Source organism: Anomaloglossus baeobatrachus, chromosome 2 (genome assembly GCF_048569485.1).
Source record: "Anomaloglossus baeobatrachus isolate aAnoBae1 chromosome 2, aAnoBae1.hap1, whole genome shotgun sequence".
In the NCBI taxonomy this organism is placed as follows: Eukaryota; Metazoa; Chordata; class Amphibia; order Anura; family Aromobatidae; genus Anomaloglossus; species Anomaloglossus baeobatrachus.
The window spans coordinates 536,625,690-536,651,977 of NC_134354.1; the positions used below are offsets into that span (position 1 = coordinate 536,625,690).

Consider the following 26,288-nt stretch of genomic DNA (forward strand, 5'->3'; position numbering starts at 1 on the left):
ATGTGCATGTAGATGGAGGCAGTGATGAAAACACCACAAGCGTGCTGCTAAATAAAGACAGAGCCAGAACGAAAAGCGTGCATTCAAGTGAGGGCTTTATGTCTAAGATCAGTCTTTTAATAGCAAAATAAAATCTCATAACATTAACTTAACCCTTTAGTGACGGAGCCAATTTTCACCTTAATGACCAGACCAAATTTTGCAATTCTGACCAGTGTCACTTCATGAGGTTATAACTCTAGAACGCTTCAACGGATCCTGGTGATTTTGAGATTGATTTTTCGTCACATATTGGACTTCATGTTAGTACCAAATTTAGGACAATATTTTTTGCGTTTATTTATGAAAAAAATTGAATATTGGCAAAAATTTTGAAAATTTTGCAATTTTTAACTTTTGAATTTTTATACCGTTAAACCAGAGATTTCTGTGACACAAAATAGTTAATAAATAACATTTACCACTTATCTACTTTACATCAGCACAATTTTGGAAACAAAATTTTTTTTTGTTAGGAAGTTAGAGGGGTTCAAAGTTTATCAGCGATTTCTCATTTTTACATCAAAATTTACAAAACCATTTTTTTTAGGGACCACATCACATTTGAAGTGACTTTGAGAGGCCTAGATGACAGAAAATACCCAAAAGTGACACCATTCTAAAAACTGCACCCCCCAAAGTACTCAAAACCACATTCAAGAAGTTTATTAACCCTTCAGGTGCTTCACATGAACAAAAGCAATGTGGAATGAAAAAAAAGCAAAAATTAAATTTTACCTAAAAATGTTGCTCTAACCCAAATTTAGTCACTTTTAGAAGAAATAACACAACAAAATGGACCCCAAAACTTGTTCCCCACTTTCTTATGAGCACGCCGATACCCCACATGTGGTCAGAAACCTCTGTTTGGACAAATGGGAGGGCTCGGAACAGAAGGAGCAATATTTGAATTTTGGAAAGCAAATTTGGCTGAAATAGATTGCGGGCACCATGTTGCATTTACAGGTCCGCTAAGGTACCTAAACAGAAGAAATCCCTCACAAGTGACACCATTTTGGAAACTAGACCCCTCAAGGCTTCTATTTAGGAATATAGTGAGCATTTTAGATCCACAGGTACTTCACAGATTTTGTTAACGTTACGTTGTCATATTGAAAATTTTAATAATTTACTCAAAAATGTTGCTTTAGCATCAATTTTCTCACTTTTTCAAGAGGTAATTCCAAAAATTTGACCTCAAGGTTTGTTAACCACTTTTTTATGAGCGCGGTGATACCTCACATGTGGTCTGAAACCTTTGTTTGGAAAAATGGGAGGGCTTGGAACGAAAGGAGCAATATTTGAATTTTGGAAAGGAAATTTGGCTGAAAAAGATTGCGGGCACCATGTCACATTTGGAGGACCCCTAAGGTACCTAAACAGCAGAAACCCCGCACAAGTGACCCCATTTTGGAAACTAGGCCCCTCAAGGAATTTATCTAGATGTTTGGTGAGTACCCTGAACCCCCAGGTGCTTCACAGAATTTTATAACGTTGAGCCATGAAAAAAAAAAAATAAAATTTTACCACAAAATTGTTATTTCAACCAGGTAGCTTTTTTTTTTTTACAAGAGTAAAAGGAAAAAATTAAGCATAACATTTATTGTGCAATTTCTCCTGAGTTTGGCGATACCTTATATGTGGTGGAAATCAACTGTTTGGGTGCACAGCAGGGCTCAGAAGGGAAATAGTGCCATTTGACTGCAAAATTGGCTGGAATCAATAGCGGACGCCAGGTTGCATTTGGAGAGCCCCTGAGGTGCCTAAACAGTGGCTGTCCCCCACAAGTGACTCCATTCTGGAAACAAGACACCTCAAGGCCTTTATCTAGGTGTATAGTGAGCAGTTTGAATCCACGAATACTTCACAGAATTTGATAAGCTTAGGTTGCCATATTGAAAATTTTCATTTTTTTCACAAAAATGTTGCTTCAGCATCAAATTTCTCACTTTTTCAAGAGACAACAACAAACCGTGGACCCAACAGGTTGTTATCCAATGTCTTATGAGCACAGGGATACCCCACATGTGGCCAAAAACCTCTGTTTGGATAAATGGGAGGGCTTGGAATGGAAGGGGTACCATTTGAATTCTGGAAAAGTTGAGATAAATTGCGGGCACCATGTCACATTTGCAGGGCCCCTTGGGTACCTATACATTAGAAACCCCCCACAAGTGACTCCATTTTGGAAACTGGATTTTATTCAGGAGTATAGTAAGCATTTTGAATCCACAGGTACTTCACAAAAATGTTGCTGTAGCAACAAATGTCTCACTTTTAGGCTATGTGGCCATGATCCAGCGACACGGCGTCTAGTACACAGTGTCAGCCTTCCTGCAGAGATGTGAGTGTTGTCCACGGGAGAACGCAGCTGCCCATGCCCACGATTTGGGTTCAGGCCGCCGTGGAGCTCTATGCTACCTGCAGAGAACACTCATCTCCGCAGCATAAATTGACATGCTGAGGCTCGGGAAGCTGCGCCACAGGTCGGTTTATGCTGCGGAGAAGAGAAGCACAGTGGGCACGGGATTTCTAAAAATCCTTCCACTGTGCTTCTACTGCACAGCGCAGCGTTATGGACGCAGGGAAAACACTCTGCGCCCAAAACGCTGCAAACCGTGATTGTGGGAGCACAGCCTAAAATGCTACAATGGATGAATGGATAGATGTCAAACAAATATAACGTCCCACCACCTGCATATTCTAAGCTGGCGCCCTTTAGTGCCTTTCATGTGGCACTAAAGGGTGCCTAGCCGTGTATTTAGCCCCCCAAAAAATTAATAATTAAAATAAACGACGTGGGGTCCCCCCTATTTTTGATAGCCAGCTAGGGTAAAGCAGACAGCTGTAGCCTGCAAACCACAGCTGACAGCTTCACCTTGGCTGGTGATCAATTTGGAGGGCTCCCCAGGCGTTTTTAAAAAAAAAAAACAAAAAAAACAAACGTGGGGTCCCCCCCAAATTAGATCACCAGCCAAGGTGAAGCAGACAGCTGGGGTCTGGTATTCTCAGGGTGGGAAGAGCCATGGTTATTGGACTCTTCCCAGCCTAAAAATAGCAGGCCACAGCCGCCCCAGAAGTGGCGCATCCATTAGATGCGCCAATCCTGGCGCTTCGCTCCAGATCATCCCGCGCCCTGGTGCGGTGGCAGACGGGGTAATATATGGGGTTGATACCAGCTGTAATGTCACCTGGCATCAAGCCTTGGGGTTAGTGATGTCACGGCATCTGAACAGATACCCGACATTACTAACCCAATCAAGTAATAGAAAAAAATAAAGACAAAAAAAAAAAAATTGAAAAAAAAACTCCCCGAAACATTCCTCTTTTACCAATTTATTGAAAATAAATAAATTTCGGTCGCTGTAATCCATTTTGGAGGTCCCACGCCGACTCTGGATCTTCTAGAATATGGGGGGCACGTTCAGGGAACGTATCCCCCATTTTCTGGAAGAGCAAGCTCTCCATGAGCAGTGTGGGTGCAGTAATCTGAGAATACTGCACTCACACTGCCCCGGTCCAACCTAGGGCAGAGTGACCTGCAGTAACCTCATTCTAGAATATGAGGGGCACGCTCACAGAACGTACCCCCCATTTTCTAGAACAGCAGTCTCTCCATGTGAGGAGTGTGGCTGCAGATTACCGCACTCACCCTCCCCCGGTCCACAGTGGAGCAGCCTGCGCAGTAGCGACGTCAGCATCCCTGCTTGCAGGGATCCAGCTGACAGCCGCTGTCTGCGCATGCACCGCCAGCTTTCAAGAAGGAGGCGGCGTGATCGCGGGGCCGGAGCACCAGCAGCCAGGTAACGTATAACCGGGGGCTGGGGGGGGGTGACGGGGGGTGACCTGGGGACAACTTTCTGCCGCATGTGACGTGTCACATGCGGCAGAAAGAGCAGCATGAATGCGGCCGCCATCTTCCACGCTCCGGAGGGGGGAGGGGGGAGGCGGCTCTGGAGACCGGAGGGGGCTCCGGGGACCAGAGATCTCCGGTGTACCGGAGGAGGGGTCAGGGGGAGGACATTTCCCTCCAATCTGAAATGTTTGATCATTTCAGATCGGAGGGAAATGAATGCAGAGGCGGCGGTGGCGGGAGTTTTCAGCGCGCGTCGGCGCCATCTTGGATTTTCCGGAGGGGGGGTAGGGGTGGTGGGGGGACTCTCCAGTACCGGGGGCTTTGGGGGCACTAAGGGCTCATATTTATTTCTCATCTGACATGTTTGATCACGTCAGATGAGAAATAAATCAATTTTACCGGCCATTTATTTTTTTTTAATGTTGTCGCCGGTATACGGTGTATACCGGCGATCGCATTAACGGGGTCCAAAAAAAAACAACCCGATTCATAATCTTGGGGGTCTCAGCTACCCCCGGTAGCTGAAACCCCCGAGATTTTTCGTCACTGGCGGGCGCTACAAGCTTTTTCCGGCCTGACGTCTCAAGACGTCGGAACAGAATAAGTACCCTGTTTTTCCGACGTCTTGAGACGTTAGGCCGTCGCTATGGGGTTAAATCCATTTTATATCTAGGCCAAGCTTAGGCCTAATTATCCCTTAACAGCATGCCGCTATTCATCTGATCTACAATAGAAAAAAACCCTTAAAAAGGGTTATTTCCTATAATAAACCTGCTGACTGCTGGGTCTCCCACCTATCCCGAGAACAGGGAGACCTGCCTGAATGAAGCGTTGCTGGACATCTACACCACTGCTCCATGCATTGTCTATGGACCTGACAGACCGGGTACATTGCTTGGTATTTTACAGGACTCCCATGGAGGGGTGGTAATCATACACAGCCACTGCTAACTTCAAAAAGGTTTCTGCTTAGCCACATCTTCGAGATCACTGAGGTTCTCAGTAATCAGACCCTACCGATCATCAAGTTATCCCTATACTATGTTTATGGGATAACCCTTTAACACTAGAAGTCCCAGAGAGGGGTCATTTAACATTTCTACCTTTGGAACCAGGAGACGGGTCGAATGACCTAAAGGATTTTAGCCAACATCCTATAATCACCGTCTTTTGTTCTGTAATTAAGGCCATTACTGTCGCACCACAGGAAGTTGTTTTCCATTGAGTTTAGATATTTAGTTTCTAGTTAGTTCTATTCAGTTCATTTGACCCTCTTTCGGGACTTCAGGGGGGAGCTCGAAATTTCAGGGACTTCTAGTGTTAAAAGGGATTGTCCAATACTTTTACCCTGATGACCTAAGCCAAGTCATCAATATCAGATCGTGGGTGTGCCACATGCCTGGCAATCAGCTATTCTCAGTGCTGGTTGGATGTGATCAGTGTCACATCTCCACAGATCTGAAAAGGATGACTTATAAAAGGATAAGCCATCATTATTTAGAAAAAAAAAAATTGTAACGCCCATAAACTTTAAAGCACTACTGCAGCATTTTTTTTTCACTGCTGTAGTGGTGCTTTATATGTAAGCCCTCTGTCCTGTGTATATACTCATCTTTCGGTGTTTTTATAATTTACCGACGACTCTCTGATCCCGCGGCAAATTCTAGTGCCCGTAGCTTCTGACTGACCGGAAGACAGATGTTATGTCAAAGGCGCTCGATGCATCCCTATGAGAGCCAGAACGAGGCTCTCATTGAGTTGCATTGAAGAGTGACCTCCGGCGTGCTCCATGAAAATCCGGAGCTGTTGGCTAGTCACTTTTCGGAGCAAACCAACTGGAGCGCTACTGGAAAAGGTAGAAGACGGCGGCGAAAGTGGAGTATAACACAGGGCTCAGGGGACTTAGATTTAAAGCACGACTCTATCGGTGCAATAAAGGAAAAAATGCTGTAGTGGTGCTTTAAAAATCCGGGTGGTCCTACTCCTGCTCCACAGTGATTTTATACAATGTCAATGCATAGTAGCAGCTGGAGACCCCACAGAGCAGGCACAGACTGTTTATCACCAACTGTGCCTACTTTATCGATGTGTGCACAGGACCAAAACAACTGCTGTGAATAGAAGGATCTCGCTTCCTCCTCCATACACATGTGATCGCTGTGTGTAAGGAGAAAGCTGCTAACTTAGGAGAAATAAGAAAATAGAAATATTTCAATACCCCCAAAAAAGATCTTTGGTTCCCTTTAAACATCAGGTTTTTCGTGTATAAGGTGCAGCCAGTGCAGTACTGGCACTATCAGGCACGTTGTGTACATACCATCAGGGGGCAGCTCGGGTGTTTAGGCAGCGAAATCCAACTTTATAAAGTCTGAAAATTCGTGCACTTTTTGATTGACGTGTGCACCTCTGCTGCTAATGTCCGGGCGTGTTATGCACGTGTTCCCCACCCCCCCACCAGCCTGTTCCTCCCTCTCTCCTGATGTCCGGGCGTGTTATGCATGTGTATATCTGCCCCCACCCCCCTGCTGCCTGTTCCTCCCTCCCTCTGGCTGCATTTAAATTTCCCTCTTCAGTGACATGACGTCGGAGTTGGCGCCTGCGCATAGCGCTTATCTCCGGCACCATGTTACTGAAGCCCGCTGTACCGTGCAGCCGGGTGCATGAGAGGGCGGCGCATACGCCCTCGCTTCTTCAGATCCCGTTGTGACCGCGGGAGCGCGAGCGGTTACAACAGGACTGGAGATCAGCTGACAGGAGGACGCGATTGCTACGCTACCAGCACAGCAGCCGCCTAGGACACCGGGGCTCAGGTGAGGTGAGTTCACAATGCTGTATGTGCGCCCCTGCGTTGACCTGAGCTCACCTTCTGAATGCCAGGTCACCGCAGGAAAGCACCCAGAGCCGTGTGTCTGTGTGTGTGTGTGCTCTGTGTGTGTGATTCTGTGCAGTGTGTGTACGCGCAGTGTGGTGTGTGTGCGCACGCTGTGTGTGTGTGTGTGTGCGCGCACGCTGTGTGTGTGGTGTTTGCGCGCGCGCTGTGTGTGTGCGCGCGCGCTGTGTGTGGTGTGCGTGTGTGTGTGTGTGTGTGTGTGTGTGTGTGTGTGCGCACACTGTGTGTGTGTGTGTCTGTGTCTTGAATCCAGGCCTGGCATTACTGCTGGAGTTTTCTCCGGTAGCCAGTCCGACGCTGCACTGAAGTGTGTAGGTTTTTTTTTTTTCTTCTTCAGATGATATTGGATCCGGATTGTACGACACGGGACCCTTGACCTAGGATTACTGCGGAGGGGGGTTCTTTATTTCAATAAAGATGGAGTCACTAATTGTGTTGTGTTTTATTTCTAATAAAAATATTTTTCTGTGTAGTGTTTTTTTTATGTTTACTAGAAATTCATTGTGGCCATGTCTAATATTGGCGTGACACCATGAATTTCAGGCTTCGGGCCAGTTGATAATATACACCTAGCCCTAACCCCATTATTACCCAGTGAGCCACCCGGCATCAGGGCAGCTGGAAGAGTTGGATACAGTGCCAGAAGATGGCGCTTCTATGAAAGCGCCATTTTCTGGGGTGGCTGCGGACTGCAATTCGCATCTGGGGTGCCCAGAAAGCTTGGGCAGTCTGTATTGCGGATTCCAATCTCCAGCTGCCTAGTTGTACCTGGCTGGTCTCATAAATTGGGCGAAGCCCATGTCATTTTTTTTTTTTTTTTTTTTTAATTATTTCATGAGATTCATGAAGGAAAAAAAAAAAAAAAAGGCTTCCCTATATTTTTTAGTTCCCAGCTGGGTACAAATAGGCAGCTGGTGGTTGGGGGCAGCCGTTCCTGCCTGCTGTACCTGACTAGCATACAAAAATATGGTGAAGCCCATGTAATTTTTTTTTTTTTTGGGAAAGGGGAGGGGGGGAGGGGGGGCAAAAAATCCTGCATACAGTCCTAGATTGAGGATGCTGAGCCTTGTAGTTTGGCAGCTGCTGTCTGCTCTCCTGCATCCACTAGTGGATGGAGTATGCTGAGCCTTGTAGTTCTGCTCCCCCTGCCTCTCCCTCCTGCATACAGTCATGGATGGAGCATGCTGAGCCTTGTAGTTCTGCAGCTGTCTGCTCTCCTGCATAGACTAGTGGAGAATGAAGAACATATTGAAGGAAATGACATCAGACCTTTATTCTTTTTTTTTTTAACAATCTTTAATGGAATTGTTCACTGTTAAAAAACACAAAAACGCAGTGAGCAAAAAAGCACCAAAATGCGGTAACGCATTTTGCCGCGTTTTTTCCCGCGGGTGCGTTTTTGTCTGCTCACTCATTCTTTTCTCCCTATCAGAGCAGAACCGCTAAGATCAGGAGAAATGCTCATCTCCTGTAACCTGCAGTACTCGGCTGCTGGTTACAGGACCTGTGTCACGTGAGCTACAGGAGTAATCACAAGACCCAATGCTAACACAACAACCATCAGATCCACGTGATCCCATCACGTGACTTCCTGTGGAGGCTGATTATGCGAATAAAGCGATCGCCATTAAAATGGCGCTGTGAGATTTTTACAGTGCTATTTAAGGGGTTGACAGGTACAGGTGGATAGCGAATCCACTCGCGCCTGCAAGGCACACGTCAGCTGCACAAATCAGCTGACATTTGTGCTGATCGCTGCTGGCTATCTGCGTCTGCCAGTGTGGATTACCAAAATGAGTGCAGGGACGGAAAATATTTAAACGGATTTGTTAAGGAGTTGATAAATGCATTAACAAAAACGCGGCCAAAATCTTGATCTTTCATATATTTTTGGTCAGAAGCTGTGTTTCTGTGACCACAGGTAAAAAAGATGCAGCGTGCTGTCATAGCCATTGAGTTGTCTGCAAAGCTGCTCAAGTTCTTGTACATTTTCTCAATATTTCAATACCTTTTGTTTCAATTAAAAAAAACAAACAAACATTTTAAAATAAATTAATTGTTTTGTTTTCCTACATCTAGGACTGTATGCAGGATTTTTTGCCCCGCCCCCCCCCCCCCAAAAAAAAACGACGTGGGCTTCACCATGTTTTTCTATGCTAGCCAGGTACAGCAGGCAGCTACAGGCTGCCCCCAACCCCCAGCTGCCTATTTGTACCCGGCTGGGAACCAAAAATATAGAGAAGCCCTTTTCTTTTTTTATTTCATGAATTTCATGAAATGATTAAAAAAAAAAAAAAAAAAAAAAAAAAAAATGACATGGGCTTCGCCCAATTTTTGAGTCCAGCCAGGTACAACTAGGCAGCTGGGGATTGGAATCCGCAGTGCAGGGTGCCCATGCTTTCTGGGCACTCCCGCTGCGAATTGCAGTCCGCAGCCACCCCAGAAAATGGCGCTTTCATAGAAGCGCCATCTTCTGGCGCTGTATCCAACTCTTCCAGCTGCCCTGATGCCGGGTGGCTCACTGGGTAATAATGTTGTTAGGGCTAGGTGTGTATTATCAGCTAGCCCTAAGCCCGAAATTCAAAGTGTCATGCCAATATTAGACATGGCCACCATGAATTTCTAGTAAAGATAAGAGAAGAGAAAAAAAAAAAAAAAAATAAATAAATATTTTTATTAGAAATAAAACACAACACAATTAGTGACTCCATCTTTATTGAAATAAAGAATCCCCCTCCGCAGTAATCCTGGGTCAAGGGTCCCGCGCCGTCCAATCCGGATCCAATATCATGTGAAAAAAAAACCAACACACTTCAGTGCAGTGTCAGACTGGCTACCGGAGGAAACTCCAGTAATGCCAGGCCTGGATTCAAGACACACACACACACACACACCCGACACACAGCGTGCGCACACACACACACACACACACACACACACACACCACACATAGCGTGCACACACAATGCGTGCGCGCACACACACACACACCACACAATACGTGCGCACACACACTGCATGCGCGCACACACACACACACACACACACCACACAATACGTGCGCACACACACTGCATGCGCACACACACACACACACACACACACACACCGTGCGCACACACACACTACACTGCATACCCACACTGCACACACACACACACACACACTGCGTGCGCACACACTGCGCACACGCGCGCACACACACACACACACAGCTGTGAGTGCTTTCCTACGGTGACCTGGCATTCAGAAGGTGAGCTCAGGTCAACGCAGGGGCACACACACAGCATTGTGAACTCACCTCACCTGAGCCCCGGTGTCCTAGGCGGCTGCTGTGCTGGTAGCGTAGCAATCGCGTCCTCCTGTCAGCTGATCTCCAGTCCTGTTGTAACCGCGCGCGCTCCCGCGGTCACAACGGGATCTGAAGAAGCGAGGGCGCATGCGCCGCCCTCTCGTGCACCCGGCTGCACGGTACAGCGGGCTTCAGTAACATGGCGCCGGAGATAAGTGCTATGCGCAGGCGCCAACTCCGACGTCATGTCACTGAAGAGGGAAATTTAAATGCAGCCAGAGGGAGGGAGGAACAGGCAGCGGGGGGGGGGCAGATATACACGTGCATAACACGCCCGGACATCAGGAGAGAGGGAGGAACAGGCTGGTGGGGGGGGTGGGGAACACGTGCATAACACGCCCGGACATTAGCAGCAGAGGTGCACACGTCAATCAAAAAGAGCACGAATTTTCAAACTTTATAAAGTTGGATTTCGCTGCCTAAACACCCGAGCTGCCCCCTGATGGTATGTACACAACGTGCATGATAGTGCCAGTACTGCACTGGCTGCAGCTTATACACGAAAAACCTGATGTTTGGTTCCCTTTAATGACCTTATAGGGGACACATTGTGTAAAACAAAGAAAAGAACAGGTAAAAAAACAAAAATATAAATGCCACTGTCAATCCAAGTTGCTGTTACTAATCCTGCATTGCTAAGAAAAAAAAAACAAAAAACCGACAAAACAAGTCAGATATAAGAATATATTTCTTAAAGGGGGAAATATTTCAAAATGTATTTTAGTATTTAATGTATTTTAGTTTTTTAATTTGACCTAAAAAATAAATACCGTATATGCCGGCGTATAAGACGACTGGGCGTATAAGACGACCCCCAACTTCTGCCCTAAAAATATAGAATTTGGGATATACTCACTGTATAAGACTACCCCGCTCCCAAATGAAAAAAAGTCGGCTTTGATTGCAACATGTTAATTTTAATTCCGCGAGAGCCGTACAATAATGTTTTTAAAGGGCCATTGACAGATCAATCGCTCCAATGTTCACTTAGTACAGCAAGGAATGCTCCTCCCTGCTGTATAAAGCCACAACTGGACTGAAACAATGGTACTACACTCTGCTACAAACAGACACACACAACTCTGCTACAAACAGACAAACACACACAACTCTGCTACAAACAGACAAACACACACAACTCTGCTACAAACAGACAAACACACACAACTCTGCTACAAACAGACAAACACACACAACTCTGCTACAGACAAACACATACAACTCTGCTACATACAGACAAACACACACAACTCTGCTACATACAGACAAACACATACAACTCTGCTACATACAGACAAATACACACAACTCTGCTGCTCTGTGGGGCCTGCACAGAGATCGCACAAGTCCCCCTGTGTTAGATATCTCCCCCATAGTGCTGCCCATGGTCCCTATAGATCGCACAAGTCCCCCTGTGTTAGATATCTCCCCCATAGTGCTGCCCATGGCCCCTATATAGATCGCACAAGTCCCCCTGTGTTAGATATCTCCCCCATAGTGCTGCCCATGGCCCCTATATAGATCGCACAAGTCCCCCTGTGTTAGATATCTCCCCCATAGTGCTGCCCATGGCCCCTATATAGATCGCACAAGTCCCCCTGTGTTAGATATCTCCCCCATAGTGCTGCCCATGGCCCCTATATAGATCGCACAAGTCCCCCTGTGTCAGATATCGCCCCCATAGTGCTGCCCATGGTCCCTATAGATCGCACAAGTCCCCCTGTGTTAGATATCTCCCCCATAGTGCTGCCCATGGCCCCTATATAGATCGCACAAGTCCCCCTGTGTCAGATATCGCCCCCATAGTGCTGCCCATGGCCCCTATAGATCGCACAAGTCCCCCTGTGTTAGATATCTCCCCCATAGTGCTGCCCATGGCCCCTATATAGATCGCACAAGTCCCCCTGTGTTAGATATCTCCCCCATAGTGCTGCCCATGGCCCCTATATAGATCGCACAAGTCCCCCTGTGTCAGATATCGCCCCCATAGTGCTGCCCATGGCCCCTATAGATTGCACAAGTCCCCCTGTGTTAGATATCTCCCCCATAGTGCTGCCCATGGTCCCTATAGATCGCACAAGTCCCCCTGTGTTAGATATCTCCCCCATAGTGCTGCCCATGGCCCCTATATAGATCGCACAAGTCCCCCTGTGTCAGATATCGCCCCCATAGTGCTGCCCATGGCCCCTATATAGATCGCACAAGTCCCCCTGTGTCAGATATGGCCCCTAGGCTGCTGCCCAAAGTAAAATAAAACCCTCTTTCCTCATCTCCTCCAGCGCTGAGCTCCCTCCTGTCTGGCTCCGTGCTTCTGTTCTTCCACTTCCTGGTTCTCAGTGCGGTCATGTGATCGGCACAGCAGGCTGAGCTCTCTGCCTGCCTGATCACAGTGGAAGCAGGGACACGGGGAGAAACGCTGCAGGGGTAAGTAAAGCTTTTTTATTTTAGAATGAGCAGCAGCCTGGGGGCCAAATCTAACACAGGGGTGGGCATGTGCGATCACACTGGGACGCAGGCTCATATAATATGCACCGCTGTCCCAGCCCCTCACTGCGTGCGATTTCAGCACCATTGGAGATGGACAGCGGCTGTGCATATTATATGAGCGGGTGCAGGAGATCAAAGGCTGCAGCCCGCAGCGTTCCCCTGTGCTCTAGAGCTGCTGCCCCCACCTCCCCTGGACGCTGCAGTGTACATTATATATATATATATATATATATATATATATATATATATATATATATATATATATATATATATATATATATATATATATATATATATATATATATATATATATATATATATATATATATTATATATTATACACACACACACACACACCCCCCGTATATCCGGCATATAAGACGACCCCCCACTGTAGCCATTATTTTAAGGGGGTAAAAAGTCGTCTTATACACCAGTATATACGGTAAATAAAAACTCATGAGAGTGACCAAAGATGAAAAACAGATGCAAAATTCTTGACTGTCTGAATTAAAAAAAGATAAATAAAAATGTTTAAATCTCTTTAATCCATATGTGCGAAAAAACCCAAAAGGGTGCCTGGTCAGGAATGGGGGTAAAGGCTTGGTCTGGAAGAGGTTAATGTAACAGTTCATCTAAATACATTACACAATTGAAGGAGTAATTGGAATACCTTGGCTACTTTGCTCATGTCTTCAAGACTTGCCCGCTCATTAGGAATAGTAGAAAACGTCTTCTCAATCCTTGAAATGATACTATCCACATTAATATTGGCTTTTGGGCACCCTTTAGGAAAATAAAATTTTGGAATGTGCTGGCTTAGGGTAGGAGTCCTTGGTTCTTCTCTCTTTGGTTGTACCTAATAAAATAAACAATGCGAGAAACAGTTTTTATTTGAAATAATGGCAATTTTGTATTAAATTTAATGATAAAGGGCATGTAAGCATTAACAAGATAAGGACAAGCCATATATTTACAGCACTTGGTTGAATTGTAAACTTACAGAGCAGGTTTAAAGCTCCTGCAATCTAGCAGTTGTAGGTCTAGTCTCACAATGTCTGACACAGCTAGGGACCCCAAGAAGAAGACAGACGCAGGTTGTTACGGCTTCTGTCCTTTTACAGGCTATGTAGCACTCCATGAACGCTACATTATGATTAGAAGCATTGGCAATTCTTATTCTACTGGACCCCATGATCACCACTATGACTGTCCAGGATAGTAAAGCTACTGGGTTTGAGCAGATCAACACTAGCTACGCAAGTGACGTGTCACTAAAGGGGACTAAATTCCCCTATAACCGGGGCTCCTAAGGACACTTTTTCTATAATAAGATTCAGATCTCTGATATTTTTTTTTTCTGTGATGAGAAGTCAATTAAAAGCTCTATCTTTTTATAAATGAATATATCTGATAAGGAATTAGTAGAAAACATAAAGCAGTGAAAAAGCAGAGTGCAATACTCTCTAGGGAGAGGTACATACAATTGTGACCAGTCTTATATGCCACAATGTATCCGTCTGGAGTACAGGACGTTTGACTCTACTAATACAGACTACTGCAATAATGAACATTATGGAGTTATATAGAAATCAATAGATCCCAAGGCATGCCAACAGGTATACTCAATCACATGCATTGGATCATTAAAATTGGGCACAAAACTCAAGACTAAACTGATAGCAAAATCCTCTAAAAAGTCTGTCCTCCTGTGAGATTGCATCTGAACATTTACAGTGACCGCATTTAAAAACCTCAACAAAAAGCAGATCGTGATACATTATTTTCTATTTTTTTATTGTAGATTATTCTACCCAGTTTCCCCAAAAATAAAGAACTACCCTGAAGATAAGCCCTAGTTGTGGTTCCATAAAGAAGTATCCAAGTAGCTAAAAAAGTTTAAAAGGGAATTGTCATCCTTTTGCGCTGTTTTAGTTATTAATATGGGCATGCAGGTGAAATTAGCAATACCTGTATGCCTCCTGGATGATGGGCTGATTTTTTATATGATCTACCTTCCGGGCTATGGGGCATGTGCTACCCGGAAGATAAGCCTGCCTCCGTTCATTATCACCAATATCTCCTCCTCTTCTCTTTAGTATGTGCTTGTGATGTCAGGAGCGTGGCCAGAAATCCCATGCCTGCGCCTTCTGCATGCAGTCTCTCCCCTGTACTTTTTTGCCCATCCGTGGGCTCAGTCTTACATTTTAATGTGTGCAGGCGCAGGGGAGTTACTGCTATTTCACAGTGACTCTGCAGTGCCTGCGGAGACTCAAGTGTTCTCTGCAGCAGAATGCAGCGTCCATGCACACAATCCGGGTTGACATGCTGTGGCTTAGAGTTTACGCAGCATCTAAAAAGGAGCACAGTGGGCATGAGATTTCTATAAAGCATGTCCAGATTGGGGGCATGTACCCTTAAAGTTCTTGGTATAGTATAATAAAACAACAACTACTTTTATTCAATGCATGTAAACATACACTAAATTCTATTGAACATTTCAGTTTTTGAAAATTGTAATCCTCCTTCTAGAACAGATACCAAGCCAATTAATAGGATTTAGCATCTCTTTACATTTGCATTAGGTTTACTAATTTAAAAGGAAATCTGTCCATAAGTTCAACCCCCCTCCCCCTTCCCCAAACCATACATATGGCCATGTAGATATCTGAAATGCAGATGAATCAGCACCTTTATATCTTATATCTGTTGCTGCACTTCCATTCATAGGGTGAGGCAGCTCAGTGGTTAACATTTTTTGCTTTACTGTGCTAAGGTCCTGGATTCAAACCCTTCCAAGGACAAGATCTGCAAGCAGATTGTGTGTTCTCTCTGTGTTTGCGTGGGTTTCCTCCGGGGACTGCGGTTTCCTCCCACACTCCAAAGACATACTAATAGGGAACTTAGATTGTGAGCCCCAATGGGGACAATGATGATAAGGTCTACAGAGGGCTGAGGAATACGATGGTGCTATACAAGTAAAATACATAAATATGCAAATGGGCTGTTCAGTGCTCTGGGCGTGACAGGGCACTGAAGTCTCTGCCTCCCAACACTGACTGATTACTCACTGCCTAGGTGAAGTCGGGCGCCAGACAAGGAAATCTGGCTTGACAGCTTACCGCCTAATTTCCATACCTGGCACAAGCAGTGAGATAGCAAACTAAAGAGGCTGGTGCTGGGTGGGGAAACAACCTCAGGAGGCAGACGCTCCTTCAATGCTTGGTCACACTCAAAGCACTTTAATGCCCCATTTGCATACGCACGAAAACAAAGGGAATCTGTTAGCAGGTTTTTGCTATCCCATGTGAGAGCAGCATGAAGCAGAGACAGAGACCCCGATTTCAGCGATATGTCACTTGTGTGGCCGCTGTCAATTTTGATAAAATAATTTCTTTTCTGCAGATCTAGTAGTTATTTGAATGTGGAGTTGTATACCCCACCCACATCACTGATTGGCAGCTTTCTGCCAATATACCGTGTACACAGAAATCTGTCAGTTGGGGGAAGGGTTATACAGAGCTGATGAATATGCTGGACTACCTGACAGCAGGCTAAGTAGTCCTGCTGATTAATCAGTGATTTTATTATTAGAGGAGATTATCAAATCTACATGAAGCAGCCAGTAAGTGACATTGCTGGAATCAGCATCACCGTCTCTACATTATGATACTCTCAGATTAGCTGGCAAAAACCTGGTGACAACAACAGATAGAAAATGAAAGGGGTATGTGGACATACATAAATTGCAAAGACTTGTTTGCCTATATGCTACGTTTTTTTGGGGCAAGGAGGGGCGGAGGGGGTTGATCTTGTTATTAAAAGGGAACCGATCTGTAACATTACAAATTTCAGAAACATTTTTTAGGTACTATTTAGAAGGAATGTCACAGTATATTGATGACTTAGTTCGGCAATATCAATGGAGGTCTGACTCGTCACCCCAATCAATCAATCAGCTGTTAATACAGTTTTTCCCTGAAAATAGGGCAGTGTCATTATTTTGGCTCCAAAAGATGCCCTAGGGCTTATTTTTTTGGTGCGTCTTATATTTTGTATTGGTGTCAGTGATTGGGTTGCCCGTTCATGAAAGAAAGATGAATATTCACCTCTTCTTCCACCCATATTCCAGGCCACCCCTCTGCCGGCATCAGTGATTGGAACTTTTGTTAATGAATAAATGGATAAACACCTCCTTCTCCGCCCAACCCTCTGTGCCGCGTGTCACTGATTCACTCCGACTGCCATATAACTGCTCAAGGATCGCAGAGCAATGCTCGCAGTGGCCGGTGGTTCTTCTGACTCGAGTATATCACTGTGTATTTCCATGCAGCTGTCACGCTCCGGTGAGGAGAGATGCCGGTCAGTGCGAGCATTGTGCTTCTGGCAGTAATGCTGCAGCCCGAGTCAATCAGTAACACCCGGCACAGGGTGGGGATTGAGGGGAAGGAGGGGAATATTAATGTTTTCATTAACAACTTCAAATCACTGACACCGGCAAAGAGAGGTGGGCGGTGGAAGAGCGTGAAAATGAATTTTTCATTGACAAAATGTTCCAATCAATGACGTTGGCAGAGGGGTGGGTGGGCAAAAAGGGTGAATATTAAAACTCAAGTTCCACTCACTGACACCAGCAGAGCGGTGGGCAGAATTTTGGGCGGGAAGAGGGGTGAATATGCATGCCATTAACTAGCTGACATTTGACTATAAACGTCAGGATTTACAACAACACAATGGGGCAACTTACACCAATTAAAGTTAGTTACATATCTTGAAAGGGCTGCCCAAGCCCTATTTCAGGATACCATTAGTATGATGATCCACAACTAGAGCTCATTTTTGGAGTAGGGCTTATAATTTAAGAATACTTCAAGAAGGCAGAAAAATCCTGCTAGGTCTTATTTGTGAGACACGTCTTATTTTGGGGACGCACGGTAGCTCCACAGGCGGCCTGCTGTAAACACTTATCGGAGCTGCGGCTCTGTACATGGTCTAGCAGACAAAAATTCTGATTACAGCAAATCAATTCATTCTCTTGATTAAGAGGAGCAGAGAGCAGTTTGGACTGACAGACGGTTTCCACCAGAGTGTGTGTATCACAGTGAAAATGTGTGTGCAGTAATGCACGACTGATGCAGGTGCAGGTGATATTATGTAATCCATGGATGAGATATTTGCACTGATCGCTAATGATCCCCAACAATACAATACTTAAACTGAGCTGTAATTATATATTTATTACCAAAAAGTCCTGCTACATGAAATTAAAAAAAAAAAAAAAAAAAGGGTGCGTACAAGAGGATACAGATACACAGCAATACCAGGGAATATTTTATTTATGTTAGTGCCTGGGACCACCTACCTTGACCAGGACTTAAGGTACCGTCACACTAAGCGAAGCTCCAGCGATCCCACCAGGAACCTGACCTGGCAGGGATCGCTGGAGCGTCGCTACACTGGGTGCTGGTGAGCTGTCACACAGGCAGATCTCACCAGCAACCAGTGACCAGCCCCAAACCAGCAGCGACGCATGGAAGCGATGCTGCACTTGGTAACTAAGGTAAGTATCGGGTAACCAATCCGATATTTACCTTGGTTACCAGCGCACACCGCTTAGCGCTGGCTCCCTGCACTCCTAGCCAGAGTACACATCGGGTTAATCACTCTATGTGTAGTTTGGCTGTGTGTGCAGGGAGCCGGCACTGACAGCGCGAGAACGGCGGACGCTGGTAACGAAGGCAAATATCGGGTAACCAAGGAAAGGGCTTCTTGGTTACCCGATATTTACATTGGTTACCAGCGTCCGCAGAAGCAGACTCCCTGCTCACTGCACATTCAGTTGTTGCTGTCTCGCTGTCACACACAGCGATGTGTGCTTCACAGCGGGAGAGCAACAACTAAAAAATGGTCCAGGACATTCAGCAACAACCGGCGACCTCACAGCAGGGGCCAGGTTGTTGCTGGATGTCACACACAGCGACATCACTAGAAACATCGCTGTTACGTCACAAAAGTTGTGCCTCAGCAGCGATGTTGCTAGCGATGTTGCTTAGTGTGACGGTACCTTAACACAAGCCCCACTTCTCTAGCACAATCTACAGGCCTGTCCCAACATCACTGCATGTACAGTAGCTGTCAGGTATGCTGCACTCCGCTGTCCTGCTGCAGGTAAGAGTGCACTTGGAAAAATCATGCCACTCCGAGTGCTATGTCGTACTGTGCAGATACTGATAGGCCTGTATAGCTGTGACCACAAAGGCAAGTTAATATCTGCATCACTGATTTGCAATAGGCACACATTTTGATCAGTTGCATTCATAGTATACCCATTGCAACACCTAAAAGTATTCCAGATGACCATCCCTTCATCGATGAAGACATTACCTAAGTGTCCTAATGGATCTCTGCAGGGCACATACCCTTTTTGGTCCCGTAGACCGGACAATGATAATTTGCAATATCGTGTATGTATCAGGATTCAGTTTCACACTGCATTTTGTAGTGTCCACTTGCTATATGGACTAGTCCAAGAGACTACTTATTGCATACAGAGTCATCTGGTGAATAAGCCCATCGGGCCAGATTCATTTACACTGGCACTTTTGTAAGCCAGTCTTGATGAAGCATTCACTTGGAAAAAAAAAAAAAAAAAAGTGCATATCACTTTAAATTAGGCATATATTACAATTGGCATGATCCTTTGCCAGAAGTGTACTCCAGTCACGGACTGGAGTACACTTCTGGCGTAATTTACACCGCTAAAGTGGTGTAACGTCTGATAGAACTGCCAAATTGGCAAGCCATGTCTCAGCTCTGCCCACTTTTGTAAAGCTGCCTGGGACGGGCATAAAAATGGCCAAATTATGTGACATATCAAGGTGTTTTTCACCAAAATTCTGACAAACACCTTGATGAATTTGGCCCATAGTGTGGGGTTTTTTGTAAAAAAAAACAAAAAAAAAAACGGTCCTTAAAATTTCTAGACAGTTAATAATCCAGGCATACATGTGCATCCATGTATGTTGTGAGCAGGTGTACTAGCATGCACATGAATGTAGTGAATGTGTGCATCAGTGTGCCACTATAGTGAATATATGCGAGTGTGTGCAACCCTCCATGTAGCGAGTGCTTTGTATACTGTAGGTCATCTATGACTGCTGTGGATTTATTAGTTTTTTTTAAGCACTATTTTGCTATTGAAGAGCCTCTGGAGGCACAAACGCCTGGAAAATGACCCTTTGAAAACTACATGTTAGGGCACTAATTTAGATGTATAAGAAGTAGTAGCTTTGTTTAACCCATTTACACCCCAGCCTGCTTTCACCTTCCTGATCAAGGCATTTTTTTCAATTCTGACCAGTGTCCCTTTATGTGGAAAAACCTCTGGAACGTGTTGTTCTTCATGTTAAGCCGGTTTCAGACGTCCGTGTTAATAATCAGGTACCAGTCACACGCATGGTTATGGTCATACGTGTGTCACACGTGTGACAGGTACCGGAGAAAACACGGGTCTGTGAAACAAAATTTTCCATATCTACCTGTTTTCTTCGGCTCTGCTGCCTCACGCTCCAGACCGCCGCTCATTATGAATCGATTATTCACCGCACTCAGGACCTGGAAGCCGGAGCATCGCGGGGACAGCACCGCGGGGGACAGGTGAGTATTCTGCAAGCACAGTGACATCCAGGAGGTCATCGGAGTTCCCAATGAACTCTGATGACATCGTGACGACCCCTGCGACATCCACGGTGCAGCCTCACGGAGTCATCAGAGTTCATTGGGAACTGTGATGAGTCCCCGATGCTGTCCCTGCGATGTTCCGGCTTCCAGGTTCTCACTACATACGTACATACACAGCAGACACACATAGATACACCATGCACATACACACAGCGCGCACATGCATGTATACACTGATCACACACACACACACACACACACACTCGGCTGTATACTCACCCAGCGATGCGGTCCCCAGCGCTGTCCCTGCTTCCAGCTCCACAAGGCACTGAATAGTCAGTGAGTAAAATGAGCGGCGGTCAGGAGCCGGAGACCGCATCACTGGAGAGAGGTAAATATAGAAAATCTTTTTATTAAAAAGAACTGTTTTCTCCGGTACGTGTCACACGAATCACATCAGTATGCGATCCTTGCGACACCTGTGCTGCCGGAGAAAAAAAACGGACGTGTGTGCGTGCAGGGTCATGAGAGGTCACACGGTCCGTGTGAAAACATGGACGTGCGAGTAACAGCATGTAATGACATGGGTACGTGTGGCAGTGTTAAAAACAGATGTCACACGTACCTGAAACACGGACGTCTGAAACCAGCCTTAAAGCGGAACAGTCACCAGATTTGTCAAGGATAGTGAAAGTAATCCAGCTCGTCTGTGACCACAACCGGCACGCAAGGATCAAACGCTCTGAAACGTGGTCTTTGAAGAGAAAAAGGGATTCAGCTTCCGGAATATGGTAAAACAATTCTTTGAAACATTATTCCATTAAAACCACGGACGTTTGATATTATGGGGTTATGTATTGGACATGACCCCATAGTATTTGGCGTCAGGGAGCCCAGGAATCAGCAACGCGTTTTGAACGCTGGCTGCGTTCTTTATCAAGCCAAGGCAGATTCCTGGGCTCCCTGGCTCCACATTTTATGGTGTTATGTATTGAAAAAGTCTATGGTTTTAATGGAATAATGTTTCAAAGAATTGTTTTACCATATTCTGGAAGCTGGATCCCTTTTCCTCTTCACCAGATTGGTCCCCTATAAGCTGCGGCCACCACTAATGAGCCCTTATATACAGTATTCTAGCATACTGTATATAAAGTGCCCAGGCCACTCTCTAATGTAAAAAAACAGCTTTTATTACACTCTCATGCGGGGCAGTCAGGTCCGATGGGTGTCGCTGGTCTGGGTTCGGCGCTTCCTATCCGTCCTCCTCCTTGCTGCATGTGGATGATGCATCCTACACCATCCCTCAATTGGAGAACAGATTTTTCTAGAGTAGTTTGCGGACTCCATTTGCAGAGCCGCTAAGTGCCAGAAAAGCAGAAACCCGCTCAAGTGAGCACATTTTGGAAATAACATCCCTCTGCGAATTCATCTATGCAAATTCAACTTTTATTAGTCTGATCTCAATTGCAATACATTATACCGGTCAGTGTGACACTGGCAGAAGCTTAAGGCTATGTGCGCACTAGTTTTTTTACTGCGTTTTTCAGGTGCGTTTTTGTTCAGAAAACTGAATGACTTTGCTTCACCAGCAAAGTCTGAGTTTTAATTTTTGCTGTCTGCACACAGCGGTTTTTTTTTTTAGCTGCGATTTTTTTGGTGCCCACAAAAACGCAGCATGTCAATTATTCCTGCGTTTTTCACCCATTAAGTTCAATGAGATGTTCAAAAATGCAATGAAAAACACAAATTGCAAATATAGCTGCGTTTCTATGACTAAAAAACGCAGCTATAAAACGCAAAAGGGTGGGTAGTACAGTCACGTGTACAGGAAGAGGATTGTACTCACCCAGCATTTCTTGTGTTGGTAAACACAGAAGAGTGAATCCTCCCGATACCGCCACCCCTGGTTCCACCTCCCATCCTAATAAATATCCGGATGGGAGGTGGAAGCAGCTGCAAAATCAAAAGGGAACAGTAGAAAAAAAATATATATATCATTCACCTGTCTGCAGACTCCCGGGAAACATCCGATCGCTCCAGGACCTGCCGGTGATCAGCTGATGCGGTCACCTGACTGCATCAGCTGACAGTATAAGTCCATCGGTGAAGCCAGTTTTTTACCACCTGGCCGGTTTAAACTATCAGCTGATGCTGTCAGGTGACCGCATCAGCTGATCACCGCCAGGTCCTGGAGCGATCAGACGGGAGTCCGCACAGAAGTGTGTAGTTTTTTTTTGTTTCTACTGATGCATCAGCTGATTGTATAAAAGCCGTTTATACAATCAGCTGATGTGTCATGTGATTCACGCCCTTGAACCTGACACATCATCTGATCGGTTTGCCTTCCTTCCGGCAAACCGATCAGATGATATTGGATCTGGATTGGACATCGCAGGACCCTTGACCCAGGATTAATGCGGAGGGGGGGGGGGGGAATATTCTTTAGTTCAATAAAGATTGTGTTGTATTTTATTTCTAATAAAAATATTTGTGTGGTTTTTTTTTATCATTACTAGAAATTCATGGAGTCCATGTTTAATATTGGCATGACACCATGAATTTCGGGCTTAGGGCCAGTTGATAATACACAGCTAGCTCTAACCCCATTATTACCTAGCGAGCCACCCGGCACCAGGGCCACTGGAAGTGCTTGATACAGCGCCATAAGATAGCGCTTCTGTGAAAGCGCCATTTTCAGGGGCGGCTGCGGACTACAATTCACAACGGGGGTGCCCAGAAAGCTTGGGCAGCATGCGCTGTGGATTCCAATCCCCAGCTGCCTAGTTGTACCTGGCTGGACACAAAAATTGGGCAAAGCCCACGTCGTTTTTTTAAAAAAATCATTTCAGAATAGCCGGCTCCCACTATGGAGGATGGTAAAACACAGCCTCCTGGGAGACTCTCAGAGCGCTGCATCAGGCAGCCTGAAAGTGCCCCCCCTGACAGCTGCCTCGCCTTTTTCTCCCCTGAATGATGCTTACCTATCGTAACCAGAGGGTGTAATAGAGGAGGAGGGTGTTTGAAAATAAAAACCCTTCCCCTCCAGAGTACAACAGATCAGGTTTTCTCCTGTGAAAACATGTCAGCACTGCTCGTCTCCATGATCTTATTGCTGGCATCTTCTGTGAAGCACCAGACCTGTGTGTCATTACGAACACCTCTTTCAGCTTTCATCTTAGAGTGCGATCAACTTTTCTGTACTCCCATACTTCTGTGAGATGAAAGCTGTAAGAGTGGTTTGTGATGACACACAGCAGATGCCAGCAGTGAGATGACAAAGGAGAGCTGTGTGTCATTATCATAACAGGCTTTCTCCTGTGAGATGTGTATTCTATTGGGCGTGATTACCCCCACCCCCCGCATGACACCCGCTTATGATTGATCAATGTTATGCAAAAGCAAAAAGCTACACCCTCTCCAGAAACTAAATCTGTGCTAACATGCCTACTAGGTCTTCACATAAAGTTCTTCTCAAGTTAACAAGCCAATATCTACACAATACAAATAAATTATAGAAACAGAAACAAATAGAAACAAAAACGCACAATAAAAAAACCTGTTATATTCAGCTCTGCAGCCACTATATTTAACAAAGATGCTAAGACATATTAAAGGTCCTCTAAAAGCAAGGAATGTCAGCAGAAACGAAATATTTGGGACTCGTCTCAAGGCCAGAATATTGAACTAGTGAAGGCAGAAATATAGTTAAAGGGAATGTATCGTCAGAAAAAAAAAAAATTCAATAACTGAAAAAATGTAAAGTAATATTTTAATGTTTTGTTTAAATTTTTTTTTTTTTAATTGAGCAAAATATAAAAAAAAATTAAAAAGTTTGATGTTTTCCACTTTTTCCACTGTTAAACACTAGGGGGAGCAGCTTCTGAAATCCTATAGAAATCCAACTGTAGAAAAAAACTCAGATTACAGCTTTAGTAAAGTGGGCGGAGTCTGCTCTCCTGTGTGTGATTGCACGCCTCCCCCCTCCCAATCTGAGTGTTTACAACACATAACAGAGAATGACCTGTAGGGACACAGTGCACAGCCATTTTGTTGGTGACCAAAAATGTCTAAAGTGTCACCAAGGACAGCTGGAGTATCACACAGGATAGGATTAGATACACAGCCGTGCAGACAGTATCACATAGGAGAGGATTAGATACACAGCCATGCAGACAGTATCAGCGGCAGCAGCGGTGGTACTCACATGCAGAGGCGCGCACACACACAGTGGCGGCAGCGGGCAGAGCGGTGGCTGGGGAGAGCGGAGGAAGGGGGTGTCATCGGAGACGGTAACGGGGGAGGCGAGGAGGAGAGGGGAGGCGGCCCGTACTCACATCCCGGCGGTTGACAGGGGTATAGTGGAGCAAACAGCATACGCTGTGAGCGCCACAATGATGCCGCTGATCTCCTCCCTCTTCTGTGATCTGGACAGCCCAGGGGGCGCTTCCAGGTCACAGCAGACGCCCACTGTAACGTAAATGATGGGGTCGGATCCCGACCACTGTTCTCTATGCACAAGGGCTGCCATAAAGGAGTGAGTAACTGTCGTTACACACACACAGCAAATCAAGCATAGCAGCCCCCAGTGCCTCCAGTAAAATTAGAATTAAATAAAAACTAAAAAAAGCTGTGATTTTCATTTTGTATTAAAAATACTTTATTTCATAATCACTATTTTTAATACAAAAATAAAAAAAAAAAAACGCGACACCTTCCCTTTAAGGACATTATACTGAAAAGTTTTACATAGGTCTGTTTATGGCAACTGGTTTATTCAGTTTTGTACAACCACTTAAAGAGGACCAACCACTAAGATTTTTCTATATAAACTAAAGCCAGTGGTATACTGGTGCCATCATGCTGATTCTATACATACCTTTAGTTGCGAGATCGGATGTATAGGTTTTGAAATATAGCCAAGTAAAGTTTGTGCAATGTATTTGTTGGTACGTGCAACGGAATATCTAATAGGTGTGTCGGGTTTTACTAGTTATTCCCAGCCTGTCTGCCTGTCCTTCCTCCCCCTATCTCTGTTATTACAGGGGGATGAAGGAGGGAAGAAGGACTGGGAGGTGGAAGGACAGGCGGACAGGCAGACAGACAGCAGCAAAAATAACTAGCAAAACCCAACCCATCTATTCTATAGTCCGTTGCACCTCATCATATCAGTATAGCACAGGCTTTAGGTTACATATGAAAATCCTGGTGGTTGGTCGTCATATATATAAAAAAGGAAATAATAGAAATGAGCTTCATGTTAAAAATCCATTCTTTCCCAACTAAAGAACTAACATGTTATTTATATGGCACTACAGTAAATCAATAATTAAGGGATAGTTATGGCTTTTGTAAAGCCATACTATATTTACAAAATATGCAGGTCCCCCTAATGAGACCTGCTCCCTTCTATAGAATGGGGCCCTGACACACTGCTATCGGGGTGGTAGGAATTCTCACACAATATAGGAACGCACACCTCCATCCTCTACCGGTGTTGTCACACGTCAAGGCAATTTCTCGGGATAGATGAGGCTATTAAACGTTCATGGCATACCCAAATGATGCACCATAAACCTACCAAATGAGAACACAGCTCTAAAGCACCACTCCAGCAGGTTCTTGTTTTTATTGCACTGCTGGAGTGGTGCATTCAATCCAAGCCCCTGCCCTCTGTCTCATATTCACCTTCTGGCGTCTTCATCTTCTCTTGCCACCGCTCCAGCTGGTCTCCGGCGATGTTACCTCCCAGCAGCTCTAGTGTTTGCCGGAGCTCACACCTCAATACATCATCTCTATGAGAGCCTCGTTCTGGCTCTCCGCTTCGTACTGAGCGCATATGATGCAACTTCTGACCTCCACCCAGTCAGACGTTAGCGCCCACATAACCAGAGTGTTGTCGGCAAAAGGCGTAGCCGCCAAGAGGAGAGTACATGACAGATGGCAGGGGGCTTACATCTTACATTTAAAAGGGAACCGGTCAGGTC

The 26,288-nt window shown here is 45.3% G+C and overlaps 1 protein-coding gene across 2 annotated transcripts in view; it reads right to left on the reverse strand.

Annotated features, from left to right (window-relative positions):
- LOC142291810 (serine/threonine-protein phosphatase 2A regulatory subunit B'' subunit beta-like) overlaps window positions 1–26,288 on the reverse strand; it is a 140,154-nt gene that overhangs the window by 36,334 nt on the left and 77,532 nt on the right. For both annotated transcript variants that reach the window (XM_075336635.1, XM_075336636.1), the window contains one exon: window positions 13,298–13,483. In XM_075336635.1, the coding sequence (XP_075192750.1) occupies window positions 13,298–13,483 (186 nt within the window). The remainder of the gene's footprint in view (window positions 1–13,297; window positions 13,484–26,288) is intronic.